Source organism: Oryza glaberrima, chromosome 12 (assembly GCF_000147395.1).
Source record: "Oryza glaberrima chromosome 12, OglaRS2, whole genome shotgun sequence".
Taxonomy (NCBI): Eukaryota; Viridiplantae; Streptophyta; class Magnoliopsida; order Poales; family Poaceae; genus Oryza; species Oryza glaberrima.
The window spans coordinates 5,418,464-5,441,936 of record NC_068337.1 but is presented as its reverse complement, the minus strand read 5'-3'; the positions used below and the strand labels follow the sequence as shown (position 1 = coordinate 5,441,936).

The following is a 23,473-nucleotide window of genomic DNA, read 5'->3' as shown; positions in this document are numbered from 1 at the left end:
TGATTTCTCTACTAGTGTGAGTTCTAAAAATACAACAAAATTGTAAATGATATATCATGTTTGCATGATATTTAAAATACTATAGATAATAATTGCTAGTGGATGATGATATTGCACACTTACATGTGATATACAATACTCTAGATAAAAATTGCTAGTGGGTGATGATATAGAATACTTGCATGTTAAGCTTTTAAAAATTAGTAGACATCAACTATATAGATAGTATAAATTGTTAACATAGAAGAGAGAGAAAAAGGAAAGACAAAACATCATTGTTATAGATAATAACGGCTCAACAACGACTCTTAACCCCTATAAAATAGAAACATGGTTGCATGCGGGTGAAAAAAATAGAAATTAAGAATAATAATAAAAGAATATCTTTGGATTGAGTTAATGGTTAGAGCCTCTATGATCTCAACTGTTGTAACAATGCGGTCTGTAAATAATACTGTACTACCTATGTCCCATAATAATTGTATATCTAGAATTTAAATTTATCCCAAAATATTTGTCACAATAAAGTACTAATGATTCAATTAATCACTTCTCATCTAAATTTCTTTCTATTTTACCCTCAACTGCCCTTTCATTTTTACCTATAAACCATTATTTAACGATGGATATTATAGTTTTTCTTCTTAAATCTTAATATATGCTAAACAATTTAGAATTACAATTACTTTGAGACGAAGGTAGTATTGTTTAGGAGACGGTATTTATCATTGCCATTGAACATGCCATAAAGACTACTACATAATTTCTTACTGATGATAACTCATCCAAAGAAATAAATGCTTCTAACGAGTGTTTCCCATAGAAACAAGCGGATATGCCTTTTTTTCCCCTGCCGTGTTATCCAGCTATTTTCTTTTTCAGCTACTAATAACGATCGACCTACCATACATCCAGCAAGCTAACAACCAACTTTCTATTCACTTACAATCTAGAAATAATTCTACCTTGAGATTCTGACCCCACAAATATGATTGCTAGTCAGTTGGAGTAATACAGAAAAATATGGTCTATATACACTCCTACGATATGTTAGTGATCGTATGGAAGATAACTCATTATATATGAAAAATAATTAAGACAACATATATGCAACCAGCCACAATATAGTACTCCCTCCGTCTACTTTTGATGGATATATTTCCAAATCTGAAAAATTTATTTTTGATAGGCATATTTCAATCCAACAACATATCCTCTTAATGACTTTCTCAGATTTCATGTGTGACTCTCTATTCTTCCACACAAGATTGGCTACATGGGCATCAAGAAATGTAAATATTAATGAATCGCTTGTTTACGAGGAATAACTAGTAGCATATTTAAATGGATGATAAGTAGAATTACTTATCCTTGGTCTGTGTGCCAAGATGAAATATAACTATCAATGGAGGGAGTACTTTCTTAATAAAATAAATATCAAATTCGAAATTAATGATTTGTGAGTATGCATCTTCTATCATAGTACATTTTCTGATAGTTTCTACTACCCTAATTTTAAATTCTAAATATAGAATTAACAAATAAAAAGCGGTGAAGTCTTAGACTTGTACTTACGTTGGTTCAACAATTCTGAAATGACAACAACAAAGTTATACTCGGGGTGTGTTTAGTTCACGCCAAAATTGAAAGTTTGATTAAAATTGGAACGATGTGACAGAAAAGTTAGAAATTTGTGTGTAGGAAAGTTTTGATGTGATGAAAAAATTGAAAGTTTGAAGAAAAAGTTGGGAACTAAACCAAGCCTTGGTAAGGAATCATATACGTGTGGACATAGCCTCACATGTTAGCTTGTGGCATTGAAGACAGACTCAAACACCATCACTAACATTATACTCAGTATAAAGTAGTATAGAGTCTAGATATAGTTTTTTTTTTCATACCAAAGAAAGTGGTAACTCTTTTGATGAGAAAGGATTCCTTTCAAAAAGAGATTTATTTTATTTTTGAAAACCAGCTTGGGGTTCTTCTCACTGTAGATTGTGGTAATGTATACATGCGCGCCAACTTGGGGATTCGATGGTTTTCTCAAAGGTCGTCAGAACTAGCGCAAGTACCATTCATTGAAAAAATATTCTACATTTAGCCCTTGGTTAGTTCTAAACTTTTTCTTCAAACTTCCAACTTTTCCATCACATCAAAACTTTTCTACACACAAACTTTCAACTTTTTCGTCACATCATTCCAATTTCAACCAAACTTCTAATTAGTTCATGAACTAAACACACCCTTATACATGTGTAACATGTCCAACTTGCGGGTCTTCTCAAAGGTCGTCAGAACTGGAGCAATTACTATACATGTGTGCCAACTTGGGGGGTATTCTGCAGTTATCATGTACTACACATCTTCCAGTCCCCAATGTTTAGGCAACAGCCAGCAGCCCTTTCAACCAATGATACATGACCCCAGTCCTTCTGACAGTCGTCTAAAATTCAAGAAATCTACCACGCTCTACTGATTTCACCGTGTCGTGTCTTTTTAAGTGGATAAAGCACAGCACTTGCGAAAATACCTTCACCACCATGTCGTCGTTCTCCAAGAGAGTCCCTCACCATGTGGCATCACTCCTAGCAATGATGCTCATCCTCCAGCTAGTCCAGGCCACCACGCTCGACGACCTTACGACGACCTCCTCCGAAACGACGCCGGCAATGTGCCTTCCAGACCAGGCTTCCGTGCTGCTCCGGCTGAAGCACTCCTTCAACGCGACGGCCGGCGACTACTCCACCACCTTTCGATCATGGGTCCCTGGTGCAGACTGCTGTCGCTGGGAGGGCGTCCACTGCGACGGCGCCGATGGCCGTGTCACCTCACTCGACTTGGGAGGCCACAACCTGCAAGCCGGCGGCCTCGATCATGCACTGTTCAGGTTAACCTCACTCAAGCACCTCAACCTCTCTGGTAACAACTTCACCATGTCCCAGCTCCCGGTCACTGGATTCGAGCAGCTCACCGAGCTCACACACCTTGACCTCTCGGACACCGACATCGCCGGCAAGGTGCCGGCTGGCATTGGGCGCCTCGTGAGCCTGGTCTACCTCGACCTCTCCACGAGCTTCGTAATCGTGTCTTACGATGACGAAAACAGCATCACACAGTACGCTGTAGACTCCATTGGGCAGCTCTCAGCACCAAACATGGAGACCTTGCTCACAAACCTCACCAACCTGGAGGAGCTCCATATGGGAATGGTGGATATGTCCAATAATGGCGAACAGTGGTGTGACCACATAGCCAAGTACACACCTAAGCTTCAAGTTCTTAGTTTACCTTACTGCTCACTGTCAGGTCCCATATGCGCATCATTTGCTGCCATGCGATCGCTCACCACGATCGAGCTTCACTACAATTCCTTGTCAGGTTCAGTGCCAGAGTTCTTGGCTGGCTTTTCCAACCTCACTGTTCTTCAGCTATCCACAAACAAGTTTCAAGGATGGTTTCCTCCCATGATCTTCCAGCACAAAAAGTTGAGAACAATTGATCTTTCTAAGAATCCTGACATATCTGGTAATCTGCCAAATTTCTCACAAGACAGTAGCTTGGAGAATTTGTCCGTCAGTAGAACAAACTTCACAGGTATGATTCCGAGCTCCATCAGCAATCTCAGATCTCTGAAGAAGTTGGGCATTGGTGCAAGTGGTTTCTCTGGAACACTGCCCTCTTCGTTAGGTAGCTTCCTATACTTGGATTTGCTAGAAGTGTCTGGGTTCCAGATAGTAGGATCCATGCCGTCATGGATATCCAACCTAACTTCTCTTACTGTTCTCCAGTTCTCCAACTGCGGATTGTCTGGACATGTACCTTCTTCAATAGGAAACTTAAGGGAATTGATTAAGTTAGCACTGTACAACTGCAAGTTTTCAGGGAAGGTGCCTCCGCAGATCTTAAATTTGACTCATTTGGAAACTCTCGTGCTCCATTCGAACAATTTTGACGGCACAATAGAACTCACCTCATTCTCAAAACTGAAAAACCTATCTGCCCTGAGTCTCTCAAACAATAAACTACTAGTGGTAGATGGAGAAAATAGTTCATCACTGGTGTCATTCCCCAATTTGGAGTTCTTAAGTTTAGCATCTTGCAGCATATCTACTTTTCCCAATATCTTGAAGCATCTCGATAAGATGTTTAGTCTTGACATTTCACATAACCAGATCCAAGGAGCTATACCTCAGTGGGCATGGAAGACATGGAAAGGCTTGGAATTTCTCCTCTTGAACATGTCGCACAATAACTTTACAAGTCTTGGATCTGATCCTTTGCTTCCTCTTCATATAGAATTCCTTGACCTCAGTTTCAACAGCATTGAAGGGCCCATACCTATACCACAAGAAGGTAGTAGCACATTAGATTATTCAAGCAACCAGTTCTCATTCATTCCTCTTCACTACTTAACTTACCTTGGGGAAACTCTCACTTTCAAGGCCTCCAGAAACAAACTCTCTGGAGATATTCCACCATCAATATGTACCGCTGCTAGGAATTTGCAACTCTTTGATCTCTCTTACAATAACTTGAGTGGTTCGATCCCATCCTGCTTAATGGAGGATGCCACTGACTTACAAGTATTAAGTCTAAAAGAAAATAAACTTGTTGGAAATTTACCTGATAGCATCAAGGAAGGCTGTTCACTTGAGGCAATAGATTTAAGTGGCAATTTGATTGATGGAAAGATACCCAGATCTCTAGTTGCTTGCAGGAACTTGGAGATCCTTGACGTTGGAAACAATCAGATAAGTGACTCCTTTCCATGTTGGATGAGTAAACTTCGTAAACTTCAAGTCCTTGTCCTCAAGTCTAACAAGTTCACTGGACAAGTAATGGATCCTTCATATACAGTTGACAGGAACAGCTGTGCATTTACGCAGCTCAGAATTGCTGACATGGCCTCAAACAACTTCAATGGAACATTGCCAGAAGCATGGTTTAAGATGCTCAAGTCCATGATTGCCATGACTCAAAATGATACACTAGTCATGGAAAATAAATATTACCATGGGCAAACATACCAGTTTACTGCCTCAGTTACATACAAAGGGAGTGACACGACAATTTCCAAGATATTGAGGACCCTTATGCTGATTGATTTCTCAAATAATGCATTCCATGGTACCATTCCTGAGACTGTCGGGGGGCTTGTACTGCTTCACGGGCTCAACATGTCTCACAATGCCCTTACAGGATCAATTCCAACTCAGTTTGGCAGGTTGAATCAACTTGAGTCATTGGACCTCTCCTCGAATGAGCTCACTGGGGGGATCCCCAAGGAGCTAGCATCACTCAACTTCCTTTCAACACTGAATTTGTCCTACAACATGTTGGTTGGAAGAATACCAGACTCATATCAGTTTTCCACCTTTTCCAACAATTCTTTTCTTGGAAACATTGGTTTGTGTGGACCACCGTTATCCAAACAATGTGACAACCCAAAAGAGCCCATTGTTATGACATACACTTCGGAGAAATCCACAGATGTTGTACTAGTCCTCTTCACTGCATTGGGATTTGGTGTTTCCTATGCAATGACAATCCTAATTTTATGGGGAAGGTGCACGAGAAAGCAACGCTGAGAGTACTTTGTGTATGTCAGTATGTATACAACTCCAGCAGTGTTGAGAGAGGCCAACATTTTGTAAATTGTGCTTTAATGCAGGCTCAATGGTATGTAATAAAATGAGCTCGCATTTATCACGTGGTAGCTAGTCCACTAGGTTCTTGTAATCATGTGCTGCTGGACAAGTTGGATATGTCTATGGTATATGTTGATCAAGTACTTTAATTCTGCAAACTTCACAACATAAATCATTGAAAAATATGTAGAAAACCATACCAAAATGTGAACTCTCCTTTGTTCCAATTGTGTGCTTTGGTGATGATAACATATACCAATATCAGCATTAGGTGATCTGCACTCTGAGTTTTTGCCCTGTTTTATAACTTTCTTGCCGCTAAGAGCTGTATGATCACAAGTTCACACGGGTAAGATCAGAACAATCATCACTTAAAATCATGAGAATGCCAATTTTTAAGGAGAATGTACTCCGAAAGAAAAAAAAAGAAAGAACCATCCCTAGCCACTGACATCAGCTGTCCTGAAGACTGGCTTTGGTCGTCACCACATCACAGGATGGTATTCATGTGTAGACACTGGATGAAACTCTCCAGGCTCTCTTAGGCAAAACGTCGAACAGGGTGCCTGCACAGTGAAGCGTGTCAACATTGGTGTAGACTGGATGCTAAACCACAGCAAGTGTAACCGATCAATCTTCCTCCCCCCAACTCACACGCCTCTACGAACAAGACGATTCATCCTGTCATCAGATCGCGCAGCCCACACCACACATCTCATTCCCCAAGTCACCTGCAGCAAGCGGCAAACGAGGGGGGTCACAGACAGTATCAAGGCGCCAAATCATGGTCCACACACATCTCTGATCTCTCGCTCACCTCCCCGCGATTACCTGCTGCGTGGCGGCGACGAGTACGTCCCCCTCGACGTTCCTTCCTTCCCCTCCCCCCGCATCCGTCGCCGGCGAGCGCCACGGACCCTCGGTGTGTGTGCCTGTGCAGCGCGTGTTGGTGGGGGCAATTTGCAGATTTCTCCCTTTTAGGCTGTGTGTTGCCACCCATGTTCCCAACCCCTCTCTCTCTCGTTTTTCTCGCGCACACTTTTCAAAAAGTTACTTAAAAATCAAATTAATCTATTTTTTTTAAAAAAATAGCTAATATTTAATTAATCACGCGCTAATGGACCGCTTCATTTTTCGTGCGGAAAGGATTAGTTCTCATATGTTGAATCAGCGTTAATAGCAACCGACGGTGAATTGCGTGTATGGACATATATAAATTGGTGGTATTTATTAGAGAGAGAATTTTAGGGCCCCTTTGAATCACAGGAATGAAAAAACGAAGAAATAGAAAAAACATAGGATTCTGATAGGAATAAAAGTGTAAAACAGAGGACCACAGGAAAAACAAAGAAATTTGAGGAAAGATAAAGACTCAAAGGATTTCTTCCATGAGGTTCTACCTCTTGTTAAAATTCCTTCAAAACTTGTATGGGAAGAGGCATTCCATAGGGTTCATTTCTTTTATTCAAAGGGCTTTGTAGGAAAAATTCCTATAGAAATAAAATCATCTAAAATTCCTATAAATTTCCTTTGAATCAAAGGGGGCTTTATTTTGGGTCAAATGTTATTAATGATGTTTCGTTTTGGACTATCTTTTATCCAATGTTTTCAATTTAAACCGGATAATTTTACCTCTGTGTTATTTTGGACCACCGTCCACTCTTTTATTCATCTACATCTAACTCGTCATTCTACGTGAAAGAAATGGTTCATATACAGCGAGAGTTTATTAACAGATAGAAATTGATGTACTCGAATCCTTTATATACTTGAGAAGAGAGTACAGGTAGTCCAAAGTACAAACAAAGTTTAAATTATCCAGTCTAAAGTGAAAATATTGGTTAAAGAATGGCCCAAAAGGAAATATTAGTTATTATATTACTACCTCCATTATTTATTTATTTATTATATTAAACTAGACAGTGTCATCTAAATAAAAATAATGGCAGGGGATGTAGTAAAATTTGATAATTTGATCCTCTTTTAGTTTTTGTAATAATTACAGTGACGCTATATCCTCTAAGTGAAAGGTAAAACTCAAAATGCAACGTCTCATTAAGCCACGTCAACTGAAAATATGGGCCATTGGATACAAGAGTTGATATCATACATACCGTTAGAGCATAGGTAAGTCTCAGTAAAAGAATGTTGAAAGGTTCAAAAATTATTCGAGAACCTTCCATGAGCTGATTGTGCATAAGGCAAGGTCATCAGGCAATGTCCTACCATTTTGCATCTTCATCGTAGCATAACAGTTATCATACATGTTGGTGGAGTCTAAACTTAGTATAAGAATATACAACACAGCGGATCTCTGTTTGAGCTTGGCCTAGAAAAGTTTACGATGCAATGTACCTTCCAAATTTAAATATCCTACCTTTTAGTTTACCTAAAATTATACTAAACTACGCATAAAATTACTTACAAACAATTTTTGTAGACTCTATATTCAAATGGCTACTATAATTCTTTTATTTAAAGTGATAGACGCATCTTTCAAATTCAGATTAACATATAAATTAACCTAGATTAGGCTCATTTGATTTTTTTTTTATCTCTATGCTCCCGTGCTTTTTATATGGGTAAATGAGAGGAAATCAAATATAGTAGAAACTTGAGATGCAACCCTAATCGGTAATCACCTCCAGTCACCGGTTCATTCCTCTGGGGTGGTGGGTTATACTCTAGCACACTACGCCTCCGCGTCATTGAACATGTTAAACAGGTCGAAATGACAACCAGCCAACCAAGCCTAACCTTAAATTCAAGTCATTCTACCAAAAAAAAGTATATTAATGCTAAATTGCGAAATGGTACAACAAATATTATAACACAACACTATTGCGCTTGCCATCAAATCTGCATTGCACTCACCATTCCTAGTTAACATTATTTATATGTAGTACAACTTTATTTCTTTAGGGGATAATGCAACTTATTTTAATAAATGATTCTATTATTGATTTCATTTGGTCGTAATTCTTACTTTTAATTGGATGACCAAAATAAACTTATTAGCTTAAATTTTACCTACATGATGTATACCAACAAAATATAAAGGGGTAATATGGGGGGCCATTCAATGGTGAGTACAATGAAAACGCAACGGCATCGATGAGCGTACGTTAGAAGGTGTGCTAGTGATGTGAGTTCTCAAAAAATGAATGTAGTGATGTGTGCGTGCATGTCTTTCATGTACTCCCTCCGTCCCAAAAAGAATTAAATCCAAGGGATGAATGTGGACGCACATGTGTCCACATTCATCCTTATGGGTTTAATTATTTTTGGGATGGAGAGAGTATGTAATAAAAAAATCGGTTTGTATTCTCACTAAACAAACTGCTAATTTCACTCTATCATTGACTTTTCAACTTCCCTTAACCTAATTCTTCGTTTACATTGTTAATTGTTATAATAATTTCAGCTACTTACTATCAACAATACATAAACAATAAAAATAGAGGTTAAAGTTATGCGAATGCACATGTTACACTAGTAACAATGGCACGTAAAACCATCTTAGGTTCTTAGTGGATCCAAGGTGTCAAATAATCGAAGCACAATTTGTAGTGTCAGAAACTCAAATCATAGTACCATGTAAATTTCAGCGGTATAGAAATATTCTTGATATAATTAATGTCAGGTTAAAAAAAAGGTTGTCAAGTCTTAATGTGCAAAATGGCTGAGCAATAAATTGGACTAGGAATATTCAGAACTTAGCCTGATCAACCAAAATGGGTTGAGTTTTTCAGCAGTGACTGCTAGTAGGTGTTTAGATAACACTGCCAACTTCTTGTCAGCTTTGCCAAAATACAGCAGTATGCTGCCAAATTGAGTGAGCAGCACAAATACATACTACTACAAGATAATATCAGCATTAAGTGGTTAACTAGTTGCTTCTCAGTTATATTACTAGCATTTGCACTCTAATCTCTTGAAAAACTGCTATTTCAGCCGTCTACTCCTTTTCCTCGTCGGTACTTGGCTCTGCTCTTTCAGCCTTTTCTCCTTGAAGACCTTGACCATGTTGTACACCTGAAGTGAAAATTCATCTAAAAATTTTAATCAACTCTGAGGAAAAATATTTTTACCACATTGAATTTGTGCGTACCTTCCGGATTCCTGATGTCAATCCCATCGACTGGACTGCATTTTCGTTAATCAATCTCAGTTTGGTGCTATCTGGTCCCTCCTTGCATAATTCCTCCCCATCATCTACAGTAAAGAAATTAGGCAACTACATGTGGAAATTAATAATAGAATGTAGCTAAACAGAAATGAATAACTGCTAGTATGGACAACAAATGATTACCTTTGAGGTTCAAAATCATCAGCTCAACAAACATCGTTAGCCGAATGTGTGAGAAAATGTGAACATATTGGCCAACATCTTCCCTGAGGATCACACTGGATCTCCTTGTAACATCTATGCTAAGAAGCTGCTTCAAATATTTGTCCATCTCTTTTCTCCTATTCAGCGTATCAGTCTTCCCTTCGTTCACAAGAACAGATGGGAACTCCCAGAGCCCAGCGAGAAGGCCCTCTTCTGGCCTCTTGATCAGTAGAAAAAGATTATCTTTGCCCTCTGCCTCTGCTATACCTTCACCAAAGCCTTGTGAAATTTGAACAACACAGACAGCAGCAAAATCAGACCGTGGTTTGGCTTTTGGGACTACTCGTGGGAAGTCTGTAACTTTGACTGAAGCATTTTGGCTGGAAAGTGCGAGCGCTTGGCAGTGGCTAGAGACAGGGCACTGAGAGCAACCAGGCTTCGTCTTGCTGCAGAGTGTTGCTCCTAGTTCCATCATTGCTTGGTTGAAGTCTCCTGGCCTTGAAGGGTCAACCAGTTCACCAGTGAGCTGCCTGTGATCAAGGAAATGATGTTCAAAGGCCATACAATTTGGAAGTTCTATTTCAGTATAAAGCTTCTAATTCAGAAAGAGCTGTATGGAAAAGTGGTATCATAGGACAGTTCGAAATACAGCCATATACAGATCACATTTGCACTTGGATGGGGATCACAGAACTGCAAAATGAGCTTGTAAATTGTAATGCAAATTGGTTGTATGAACATACACATTTCGACTGAAATTGTATATCAGTATAATGCCAGTGCTGTGCAAAATAATGATAATGCAGTGAGATGAATTACCAAACTCAGTGCTATTTTAGTGCAAGTCATGGCCTATGTCTTACAGGTGATCAACTGAGGTAGTTGCCTACCAGAATCTCTTCACCGTTGAGGACTCCTTTGGGTTATCAGGAATAGCATAAAACCTGCTAATAACTCGAACAACATTTCCGTCCACAACAGGGACAACCTACATTAGCAAGAAAGTTACATAATCATGTGAGTATATAAAGAAGGATCACACCCATGGTGACTTGAATCAGATATAAATTATGTGGAGCACAACCTCATTGAAGGCTATGGAAGCAATGGCTCCTGCTGTGTAATCCCCAATGCCACGAACTTCACGAAGTGTTGATGCTGTGCGAGGGAACTCGCCTTTTTCAACAATTTGTTTTGCTCCCTACTTTGCAACAAAAGGTTAAATATTATTGAGCTATAAAGAAATTCAACCAAAAATGCATGCCCAGAATAATGCTTTGCTCCGTAGCAACATTTCTATTAGTTGCTCAGCACCATGTACATAGATGCATCGGCACTTATTCATTCATTTCATCTTTCAAGGAAAAAACATTTCTGCTAATGTTCTTGTCAGTTATTCCACCCAAACTAGCCAAATCTTCACCAGATGAACTGATAACTTCACATGAGATTGCCAGCGAAAACAATGCAGCAGACATCACGAACTAGTAGCAATAATCCCCTCCTCTGTCAGACACAAAACGGGTTCCAAATAAAATTTCTCCTTTGGACAAAACATCAAACGATTCATGGGCGCTGTCAAAAACTGCAAAATTCTTCCACAAAACGCACTGAACAAGTGAACCCCATCCCAATCCCCGTCGTTTCGACCATGAATTCTACTCACCTCGAGCAGAAATCGAGCCCTCCGGTAATACCCGAGCCCAGCCCACATCTCGTTCACCTCCTGCAACAATAAGTAACCACAAATCAAGAACTCCATTATCACTCTCGCACACACAGCATCAAACATTGCATTTTTTTTCCAGCGATGGTGGAGGAGAGATAATTTCTCTTGTCTCACCTCCTGCGTGGCGGCGGCGAGGCTGTCCACGGTGGGCCAGCGGGCCATCCACCGGGAGTAGTAGTCGACCACCACGGGCACCCGCGTCTGCTGCAGCATCACCTCCGACACCCACACCGCGTACGCCCTCTGCTCCTCGCCGCGCCCGCTCCCGCTCCCCGCCGGCTCCGCGGCGCGCCGCCATGGCAGGTCGCGCCGGTTTGCGTCGTACCACCGCAGCAGCTCCGCGCGCACCTCCGCGGCGGCCGTGGTGGGCCCCACTACCGCCCTGCACCTGGACGGCGACGCCAGGTCCTCGATGTCCGCGGAGGCGGAGGCGGTGACGGTGGCGGCGACGGCGCGAGGTCGCCGCGTCGTGGGGCGGCGGTTCTTGGCCGCCTTGGGGTTCTTGGCCATGGATGCGAAAGGGCGGATTTTTTTTTTCCTTTTTGAATTTTTTGAATTGACGAGCTTGGCCGCTTGGCGCCAGCGAGACAAAAACCTTTTTGTAACTCCTAAGTCCTAACGCGCCAGCAAAGAAATGAAATGAGTATTTCGGGAGGGTCTGCATACGATGGGTGTTTGCAATTTCTTTTTCCAAAATGCAGAAACACACACGCTCCTAACGCGTACATACTCTCATGAATTCTTACAGACACCTACCTTATGCGCATCTTTCAATGTATCAATCTCTATCACTACTACTTAAAAAATACAAAATATTTCCTTCGTCCAAAAAAACTGAACAAAAAAGTCCAATTCCCCTTAAAAACGGAGAAAAACAAAAAAAAATAGTTCGACAAAAAATAGCGAAAAAAAATCATAGATCAGATTCCCTTTAAAAACAGGGAAAAACAACAACAAAAAAAAAGTCCGATTCATATGCAAGGCGAAAAAAGTGGCGAAAAAAAAACATGTCCGATTCAAGGCGGAAAAAAAAGTAGATCTGATTCCCCTTAAAAAGGGAAAAAAAAATCCTATTCCTATATAATCCTATTCCCATGTACGGTTTTTCTGTTTTCCTTCTTTTTTTCGTTTCTTTTCCCTTTTTTCTTTCCTTTTTTTCTTTTTTTTTTGGTTTTTTATTTCTTAATACTATGTATGTATACAAATTTTATATACACGTATACAAACTTTGTATACTGTATATTTTTTTATACGCACGTATATAAGCTTTGTATACTTCTCTATCTCTACTACATAAAAAATTCAAAACATTTCCTTTGTCCGTCTCTACTTAAAAAATTCACATCTAAAAAAGTCTGTTTAATTCCATAGGAAAGTGGCGAAAAAAATGGTTAGTAAAAAATAAAAAAGGAACGAGAAAAAAAAAAGTAAAAAGCGCGGTAAAAAAAGTCCAATTTCTATTCGTTTTAGTAGTCCGTATATATCTCTTCTATCTAATCTAATCTAACAATTTGAAAAGAGAAGTTTTCATCGTACAACTAAAAGACAAGTTTTCATTGTACAATTAAAAAGAAAAGTTTTCATTGTACAACTAAAAAGAAAAAAATACGCGAGAAAATAAAAATGGTTAAAAAAGCGTGATAAAAAAAGCAAAAAATGCGTGAGAAAAAAATGTCAGAAAAAAGCGCTAAAAAGGTTTCCGTCGTCTGTAAAATATAAAAAAAACATGCGAAGAAAAATTGTTAGAAAAGACATGTCATTTCTAAAAAAATGGTTTGAAAAAACCTCGCATGAAAAAAAAGTATATAAAAAACAAGCTGCTCTAATAAAAATATCAGAAAAAATGCTAAATTGATGGACGCTTAGATCAGATAGGACCATTGATTTTTTTCCATCTCCTATGCGGCTTTTGTTTCGTCTCTATATGCAATTATCAAGCTATTTTTGTTAAGTATAGTTAATATTTCTGATAACATATGATATAGAAATAATATTAAAAAATAAACATATTTTTAATTGTTATTTAGATAAGAGTGCACAGTGACTCTATTTTGTGTAGACTTGACCATGCGAAGCAATGTAGTATTTGATTTATCTTATTATTGGTTGCAAGAATAAGATTGAAAGAGTATTTTAGATTAGATATATGTTGTCACGTGGATAATTCAATTATTTTAGGTAAAGCAAGCATCGGTAAGGTTGTCATCGTCGAGGTTGGGTCATTACATTGTAGATATTCCATTGTTTTTATTGTCTTAGCTACAAACAATATATACAAACATTGTCATTGACATGGTTATGTATGATAAACATATATTATTGTTAGAATTTTTTCACCCATTGCAACGCACGGGCATTTTTGCTAGTATAAAAAAATGTTGGGATGTCTAGAAGGAGCTAGTCATCCAATGGTATTAAGATAGGAGAAACCACATATTTTTCCAACCCTTCATTTAATCTAGGTGGAATATTGTTGATAGAAAACACGAGGCCTGGGAGATCTGCTTAACTCCAGTGCAGGTCCAAAACTTGCCTTCGGATGTGTGAGCGTGCCAGTTGATTTGATCCTGTAATCAACAAGAAATAAAGACAAAAGAACCGTGGTTAAATATACAAATGATAGCCGATCGGCCAGATGCCGATGACATATCATTTACGTTTGAGCCGATGTCATATATAGATCGATCGGCAATTGGCAATAAACAATAAAGAACTAAATCTATTCGATCGGCTGTAGATATTAACAATATATAATCGGCATATCAATATATACTTAAATCAAGTGATTGGGATAGATCGGCCGCCATGCCGAGACAGTATAAATCACTTAGATCGAAATATATATTAATAGTCAGACTATATATGTTTATAGCATAGCCGATCAGATAGATCTAGCATGCATCGGCTAATACTCCGATACTACTCTATGTTAAGATATTAAAACAAGCAAAATATACCAAACAGAGGCTTAATACACGTGAATGCAATGATATCTTGACATAAAGGGCAAATTTAACATGTCAATCAAGCATATAGGATAAAGAATAGTTAAATCAGATACGATCGGCTGAAACTCCGATGCTACTCTAACTGGCAACTAGAAGGCAGGCTAGGGATTGATATTCTAAGCACGACTTAATAGATCAAACTTAACTGATGCAGCATTAAGTATGAAAAGAAGAACAATATCTAGACAATCAAGCCGCTAGAAGATTCATAGAGTGGTAGATATCTTATACAATCCAAATCAACGTCAAGATCTAACCTAATCGGCTGTCTTTTGCATGCAAACGTTAGCCGATAATAGATTAAATAGAGATATTGTTAAGGATTATGTAAGATATATGATAACTCGGCGAATTATATAAACGAGATTAGAGTGTCATGGAGATGTAAGCACTAATCCATGAGAACATAATTCGTCATAACGAGTTTTACCTCTTGTTGAAGATCGAAACCGATGCAGCTCAACCCGAAAGCAAGAACTCGTCAAAATAAAACAAAAGCAAAAGGTGGCGATGCGCCGGAATTGTATTGAATGTATCTTTCATTTACATAGGGTTCGGGGTCTATTTATACCCGAAGATTACAAGATATGCCCGTACTGGCCACGACCATTATCTCTAACAAACTCTAAAATATCACGAGTCTTTGCGGCAGACTCTTGCGCACACTTATCTATAAGGAATTTACATAAATAATCCTAATTAATAGATACAATTGCCTTCCCAGGACTCTATCCATGCGTGGCAATCATCTTGAAGCACATCAACCCGAGCCCGATGTCGCGCACAAGTTCTATCGTTAGAATCGGCTATACCAGCTTACTTAACTTAACTCGACCTTAGCCGATCTAGCCGTAGCCGATCCAGACTCCAGCCGATTCTTGCTCTGTTCCAGAACTCGGTCTCCGCCTCCAACTCTTCTCCGATCAGATCCCCTTTCCTGGTACGAATACTTACCAAATTTGGTTGTTAACAAATATGAGCAGGTCGAGAGATCAAACCTGGGTCTGCTAGGTGAAAGCAATCAACCCATACCAATCGATGTAGGCACGATTCTCAAGGTATCAATATAGATTTGCCTTGTTCAAGAAAGAAGTTCTCCTACATAGTTGTAGGACAAAAGAGGTTCTACCTCTATGTCACACAGTGCTTGATTGGTTACAAAGTTTATGACATATAACTCTTTTTTGGTTCTCTTTCTTTCTCCTTTTTGTAACTCCTATTGTACAGTCATTGTTTCATATTTATAAAAGTTAACTGCTGAGCAAGCCTGGTAGTGATTTCAGTAAAAATGTCCCTAGGCAGCTGTAAAGAAATATTCACCCAACTCAAGAATCGTCATACTCTGTTGGTGAAAACACAGCTAATAAAAAAGGTGTGCACAATCCTCATTAGCCCTCTCTCATAGCCGGCATCTTTGTTGATTAGACCACCCCTTTTCTAAAGATTGTCTGCCGCGAGATATCTTCCGTTGATTGCCAACCACATGAAGAATCTGACAATTGATGGCGCCCTCGTCTTCCAGATCAGTTTACCATAGCTTGATTTCTTCTGGCCGTGCAGAACATGTTGTATGGAGAGGAAACGGAAAAGTGCCATCAATTATTCAATGGCGTCCCATCAATTAAAAGGCTTTGTAACTCCTTCTCTAGCTTCATACTCGGTACCGTCCATGGCCAATCAGATGTGCTCGTCGGTTGTCGCTACACTGACCATTGGAGACAAAGCGTCTGTCCAAACAAATAGAGATCTTTATGCTGGTGACCCTTTTCAATTGGCATGCAAACCATGCACCATGCTACCAGACAATGTCCCCCACTGACCTCCTCTTGTCCTTTCCACAAGAATCCTTGACATTTTTGCTCAATCTCCTCGATCGCCCATTGTGGTAGTTGCAATGATGCCATAAAATGTACTGGTAGTGCCATGACACCGTTTTAATTAGTCTGAGTTGACCTCCTGAATGCAGCAGTTTTGGCTTCCATTTAGCCAACATCAGAGGTTGTAACTCCGCTTTTGTTAGCCTTAGGAGGGAAAATGGCGGCCCAAATAGCTTATTTGGAAATCCTCAGATCTGCAGATCAGAATTGATTGAACCATTTTCACCGATGTTTCATCACATCGTATGTGGGTGATCACACTTTTCATCAAGTTTGTTCGCAATCCAGTTGCTGCCCCAAACATATTCATGATATTTTTAATTGGCCAGGCATCTTCTTCTCTTGATGGGACAAAAATAACCGTGACATCCGCATACATGGAGACCACTGGCGCTGTCAACTTGTTATCAACCTTGGCCAGAGTCCTTGCATCGATAGCCTTGGACAATATGACATGCAAGGTATCCATTACCAGAACAAAGAGGAGGGGTGACAGAGGGTCCCCCTGATGCAGATCCCTTGCTGGCTTAAAGGGTTCGCCCTCTACCCCATTGATTCCCACTGAAGTCTCTGCAGTGAGAAGTAGTTCAGTAATCTAGTTCCTCCACCTCAGGCCAAAACCCTGGTGCTGTAGCATTTCAAAGAGAACCCCAAAAGACCGGATAAAATACCTTTGTAACATCTAGTTTAAGGAGAATCATTGCTTTGTGACACCATTGGAATTGTTGTGCCGTCCCTTCCACAAACATGAAATTTTCATGAATGGCTCTTCCTCTAATGAAAGCTGATTGTGTGTGTATAACGCCAATTCTCAATCCTGTTCGCGGAGTCTTGTAGCCATCAACTTAGGCTGTGTTCTTTTTCAAGGGTTCCCAACCCATCTCCCTCGTTTTTCGCGTGTATGTTTTTCAAACCGCTAAACGGTACGTATTTTGCGAAAAAATTATATAGAAAAGTTGCTTAAAAAATTCAAACTAATCTATTTTTGAAAAAAAAAAGTTAATACTTAATTAATCACGCGCTAATGGACCGCTCCGTTTTCTGTGCGGGTACTACATGTTTGCGCTAGTTTTTGTTGTTTTTGATGTTTTCTGTGCGGAGGATGAGTTCTGAACACAGCATAGTGGCCTCGGCAAAAACTATGAATCAAACTTATGGGCCGGTAGTCCTTCAGCATCATTGGGCCTTCCTCTGGCAGCAGAATGACCCTGTGTTTGTTGCCATTGTATAGCTTCTCCAGTGCCCTCATGACTTCTCGTTTGATCATGGCCCGGCATGATATATAGAAAAGACCCGTGAAACCGTCTGACCTTGGTGCCCTTTTACTGGGTAATTCCTTGATTACACTCCACACTCCCTCTTCTGTGAATTGCGGTTCTAGGTCAGACAGATCTGCTGTTACCAAACCTAGTGCTTGAAGGTCCATCACTCTGTTTTCCTTGTCGGAACCCCCATCACCGAATCAATATATCCCCTTGCCATGTGACCATCATGATTCATGCTAAGGGCCGATAATCAACTTGTGCCGTCACACACTTACGCCTTAGCTTTCATGTGGAAGAAATATGTGTTTGCATCGCCCTCTTTAAAAACTTTATTCTTGCCCTTTGCCATGCGCTTATCCTCGCTAGGGAGGCAAGCGTCAGGTACAGCCTGCCCTTTGAGTCCAGCCCTGAATCGCAGCTCTTGCGACAACAGGGGCCTGTTTCCTTGTGCTACATCCAGTTGGAAGATGATCTTGTTTGTGATCTGGAGACGCGGCCTCAGGTTGCTTATCTTCCTCTGTCCCAATGGCGCAACTTCTTCGCCGCTCTGGCCATCTTGACAAAGAGTATCGAAAAGGGACCCTGACTGTCAACCTTCTGTTGCCACACCTCCTGGACCACCTCCTGAATGTCATCCAGTTTTGTCCAAAAATTTTTGAACTTTGACTGAAGCACTTTGGCAGGAAAGTGAGAGCGCTTGGCAGCAACTAGAGACAGAGGGCACTGGAAGCGACTGGGCTTTGTGTCACTGCAGAGTGTCGCTCCTAGCTCCATCATTGCTTGGTTCAAGTCTCCTCACCTTGAAGGGTCGAATCACTTAACCATTAAGCTCCCTGTGATCAACGAGTCAATGTTCAAGAGACGTGGAAGTTTTCAGATCACTGTAAAGCTTAGCTGTATGAGAAAATAATATGATTACAGGAGGATTAATTCAATATGCAGCTGTATACAGAGAAGGCTTGTTCATGGGACTGCAAATCGAGCTTGTAAATTGCGGTGCAAATTGGTTTTATGAACATGAGCAGTTTCACTGAGTGGTATATCAGCCCAATGTCAGTTCCGTGCACCATACTGATATGCAATGAATTACCAACTCGGTACTATTTTAGTATTACTATTTATAATATGTATGTGTACAGCTTTACTGGTGACCAACAAAGATAGTTGCTTACCAGAGTCTCTTCACCAAATCACCGTTGAGGAGGGTTATCACTTATCAGGGATATTCTTTACCTGCTGATAACTCGAACAACAGTACCATGATTGCAGCCACAACAGGGACAACCTATATTAGCAGGAAAGTTGCATAATCATGTGTATGTAAAGGATCATATCCATAGTGATTTGAATAGGATATAATTATGTGGAACCCAACTTCATTGAAAGATATAATTATCTGAGGAAATATTTTTACTACAATGAGTTGTGCGTCCCTTCTGGATTCCTGCTGGGTTTGTTCGCTGCTATGCACGGCACGGACGACGGTGGGGATGAATGGGGAGGAATGTGACCCGATCAGTTTGATGAGAGGGTTGCGCCAGGGAGATTCGCTGTCACCACTCCTCTTTGTGTTGGTGATGGACGTCCTGCAGGCCCTGGTAAACAAGGCAATCTCAGCTGGCGCCATGTGCGGGATGGGAGGCAGGCTGCGGCCACCAGCGATTTCTTTGTATGCTGATGATGCATTCCTCTTTTTCCGGCCGATGCAGCAAGATACGTGGGCAGTGAAAGCGATCCTTCAACTCTTTGGGGAGGCAACTGGTTTGAAGGCGAATTTTGCGAAGAGTGCAATCACAACAATCCGATGCTCAGAGGATCAGGCAATTTTGGTGCAGTCAATTCTGTGTTGTAGATTGGAGCCGTTCCCAATCACTTATCTGGGCCTGCCGCTTTCACTCCGGAAGCTCACGAAGCAAGATGTTCAGCCTTTGTTGGATCGGTTCTCTAAGAAGTTCGCCGGTTGGAAGCCTAAGTTCCTATCCGCTGGAGACCGTCTGACCTTGATCAAGTCGGTTCTGTTCGCTCTGCCTGTTCATTACTCGTCGGTGCTCGAATTACTGCAGTCTGTGATCAAGGAGATTGATAGGAAGTGTCGGGGATTTCTGTGGAAGGGACAGGAGGAGGTGAGTGGCGGGCATTGTTTAGTGGCATGGAAATCGGTCTGTATGCCATATGAAAAGGGCGGTTTGGGGATCAAAAACCTAAACTTCTTCGGCATGGCGTTACGGCTTAAATGGTTGGCAAAGAGAGGAGAGCATCGCGACAGACCTTGGACAACCGTTGAGACCAAGCAGCCGAAGGAGTTACAGGACCTGTTCTTCTCAGCCACACGGCAAGTGTTGGGAGATGGGGAAAACACAAAGTTTTGGCTTGCGGATTGGCTGCCAATTGGAGTATAAAGGCGAGATTTCCGTTAATCTTCAGTCATGTGGAGCGCAAGGGTTTGACAGTGGCGAGAGGACTACAGAACCATAGGTGGGTGCGCGACATCAAAGGAGCTCCATCCAACCGGGCCATTGGGGAGTACTTTCAAATTTGGGATGCGATCCAGGAGGTGCAGCTGCGAGGAGGGGAAGAGGATGAGACAATATGGAAGTGGGCCTCGAATGGGAGATTTACCCCTTCCTCTGCCTATGACATGTTTTTTATGGCAAACACAGAGGCGCGTTGTGGCAATCTAGTTTGGCACACGAGAGCACCGACAAAGGTTAAGTTCTTTATGTGGTTGGCAGAAAAAGGCCGTTGCCTAACGGCCGACAACCTGAGCAAGCGCGGATGGCCACACCATCAAACATGCTCACTATGCACCAGCAGCGACGAGGACCGTGAGCATCTCTTTGTTTCCTGCCCGTACACCACCAGAGTATGGAGGATGATCAAGGGTTGGGCTGGAATTGGCATCCAACTGCCGGCTGAAGCAGGGTTGGAACTAGGGGAATGGTGGCTCTTGGCGCGGCAAGGAGTTCAGACTAGCTGCAGGGGCGCTTTTGACACACTAGTTTTGCTTGTCTGTTGGATGGTTTGGAAGGAGAGAAACGCACGTGTTTTCCAGAGTCAGAGCCGGACAGCGGGTAGCCTCTTTGCTTTGATTAAAGAGGAGGTTGTGGTCTGGAAAGAAGCCGGGGTTTTCAAAGTTTTAGGAGAGTAACAACAGCATGATGTAATTGTTTTTTCTTTTGGGAAGTTGCCCTTGTGACAACATCCTTTTACTTCGACAGCCTCTTGTCGAAGTTGGAACCTTGTAAATATGTACATACCCCTTTCTTAAGTAAATTTGGTCCGCCTATCTTAGGCCGGCCCGGCTAGGTGTCAATCCCATGCGACTACATTCTCATCAATGAATCTCAGTTTTGGTGCTATCTTGTCCCTCCTTGCATAATCGATCCAAATCATCTACAGTAAAAAAATTAGGCATAACATGAATGATAGGATGTAACTGCTAGTATGCTAGTGTGGGCAACAGATGATTACCTTTCAGATTCAAAATCATCAGCTCAACAAACATCGTCAAGCAATTGTGTGAGACAATGTGAACATGTTGGCCAAGATCTTCCTTGAGAATCACCACTGGATCTCCGTTTCACATTTGTCCACCTCTTTCTCCTGTTCAATGCACCAGTCTCTTCATTTACAAGAACAGATGGGAACTCCCATAGCCCAGAGCGCAGGCCCTCTTCTGGCCACTTGATCAGTAGAAAAAGAATATTCATGCCCATCGCATCTGCTATACCTTGATCCAACCCGTGTGCAATTCGGACAACACAAGCAGCAACAAAATCACACCGTTTTGGTTTTTGGAACCAGTCTGTGGGTAGTCTGTAACTCTGACTTAAGCATTTTGGCTAGAAAGTGCGAGCGCTTGGCAATGGCTAGAGACAGGGCACTGGGAGCAACCAAGCTTCACCTTGCTGCAGAGTGTTTCTCCTAGTTCCATCATTGTTTGGTTGAAGTCTCCTGGCCTTGAAAGGTCAACAGGTTGACCAGTGAATCCCCTGTGATCAGGAAAACAATGTTCAAAAGCCATGTGAAAGTTTTCAGATCAGTATAAAGTTTCCAATTCAAAAATAGCTGTATGAACCGTTTCAAAAAACAAAAAGCTGTATGAGAAAAATGACATGATTAGGGCTTGCACTTGGATGAGGATCAGGGAACTGCAAATTGAGCTTGTAAATTGTATTGCAAATTGGCTATATGAACATGTGCATTTTGACTGAAGTTGTATACAGGTAGTTCAGTACAATGCCAATGATGTGCAAAATAATGATAATGTAATACGATGTATCACCAAACTCAGTGCTATTTTAGTACAAGTCACAGCAGTGGGATTGAAGACCTTGGCCTGGCAGACTGGTGGATGCAGGCCAGACTCTGTTTTCGGAAGTGCTACAGGACCAACTTCGACCGCGCTTGCATGCTGATTTCCTGGCAGATATGGAAGGAACGCAATGCACGGGTATTTGATCAACGATCCAGAAGCCCTGACCAGCTAGTGGAAGCTATAAAAGAAGATATTGTGGTGTGAAAAGAAGCTGGCTATTTCACGGCATGTAACTCTTAATTTTCCAGCTGCGGTGTTGTAGTTGTTCCTAGCTTGTGGGGGCTGCGTCTTTGCCACAGCACCAATTCGACAGCCTACTGTCGTTATAAGCAAGAAACTCTTTGTAACTCTATTTTTTTCCCCTATCTTAATGAAATTTGGTCGCCGGTTCCTTTGGTCGACCCGGCAAAAAAAAAGTACAAGTCACAGCACATAGGGATATGTATCTGTACAGATTTATCAGTGATCAACAAAGATAATTGCTTACCAGAATCTCTTCACTGTTGAGGATTCTTTTGGGTTATCGGGAATAACGTATAGCCTGCTGATAACTTGAATTTCCATCCCCAACAGGGACAACCTACATTAGCAAGAAGTTGCGTAATCATGTGAGGATGTAAAGTATCATAGCCATGGTGATTTGAATAAGATATAAATTGTGCTTCTGCTGTGCAAGGGAACTCGCATTTTCAACAATTTGCTTTGCTCCCTACTCTGCAACAAAAAAGGTAAATCTTATTAAGCTATAAAGATATTCATCCCAATATGCATGCCGAAAATATTGCTTTGCTCCCTACCAACATTTCTATTAGTTGTCTGTCAATTCATCTTTCTTGTGCATTGATTCTGTGTCCACTTCACTAAAATACGAGCCTAACTTTTTTTGCTGCTGCCACAATAACTGATTCTGGGGATGCAAATCAATTGGTGCATGCCCATAGACACTTGATAAGTCCAATGAGCTAAAGAAAACACACAATCTGATGAGCATGTAAGAATGTAATATCCAATGTTAGCAACAAGAACCAATATGGCCCCACTTACAACACAAACAGTAATTACTATACTACTGCCAATGGTAACAAAGTGCACTGAAGAGTAGAGCTTACAACACTCCAGCCTTCCAGGTAAGGTAGGTCTCCCAAAGAGGTTGGCAATGCACCAGTCAATTGATTGATTGTTCTCAAGGTGACTGCAGCTCAGAGGAAAGCATCCTAAGGAGTAAACAAGAAGAATAAAATTTCCAAAATATACAAAATAATGGGAGCACACATATACTGTAAATCACGGCA

At 40.9% G+C, this 23,473-nt stretch overlaps 2 protein-coding genes and 1 pseudogene across 2 annotated transcripts; 1 reads left to right on the top strand and 2 right to left on the bottom strand.

The window, feature by feature from the left end:
* The first annotated feature begins 2,543 nt into the window (after window positions 1-2,543).
* Window positions 2,544-6,037, top strand: LOC127757398 (receptor like protein 26-like). The gene is made up of 2 exons (XM_052282897.1): window positions 2,544-5,890; window positions 5,923-6,037. The coding sequence occupies exon 1, from the start codon at window positions 2,544-2,546 to the stop codon at window positions 5,589-5,591; it is 3,048 nt and encodes a 1,015-aa protein (XP_052138857.1). The 3' UTR covers window positions 5,592-5,890; window positions 5,923-6,037.
* Window positions 6,038-9,359: 3,322 nt separating this feature from the next.
* Window positions 9,360-12,281, bottom strand: LOC127757603 (adenine DNA glycosylase-like). Its single transcript, XM_052283149.1, has 7 exons — window positions 11,828-12,281; window positions 11,651-11,710; window positions 11,069-11,185; window positions 10,875-10,972; window positions 9,964-10,514; window positions 9,763-9,866; window positions 9,360-9,686 (listed from the first exon to the last, which is right to left on the bottom strand). Exons 1-7 carry the CDS (start codon window positions 12,221-12,223, stop codon window positions 9,597-9,599), a joined length of 1,416 nt encoding a protein of 471 aa, XP_052139109.1. The 5' UTR covers window positions 12,224-12,281; the 3' UTR covers window positions 9,360-9,596.
* An 8,850-nt stretch (window positions 12,282-21,131) lies between these two features.
* LOC127756860 (adenine DNA glycosylase-like) lies at window positions 21,132-23,396 on the bottom strand (annotated as a pseudogene).
* Between the last annotated feature and the right edge of the window lie 77 nt (window positions 23,397-23,473).

Excerpts from the sequence above, each read along its gene's own strand:
- LOC127757398 (XM_052282897.1), top strand. The coding sequence starts at position 2,544 with ATGTCGTCGTTCTCCAAGAGAGTCCCTCACCATGTGGCATCACTCCTA.
- LOC127757603 (XM_052283149.1), bottom strand. The coding sequence starts at position 12,223 with ATGGCCAAGAACCCCAAGGCGGCCAAGAACCGCCGCCCCACGACGCGG. Across the intron at positions 10,973-11,068 it reads CTTCCATAGCCTTCAATGAG|GTTGTCCCTGTTGTGGACGG; the intron begins GTTGTGCTCCAC and ends TTGCTAATGTAG. Across the intron at positions 9,867-9,963 it reads GATGATTTTGAACCTCAAAG|ATGATGGGGAGGAATTATGC; the intron begins GTAATCATTTGT and ends TCTTTACTGTAG.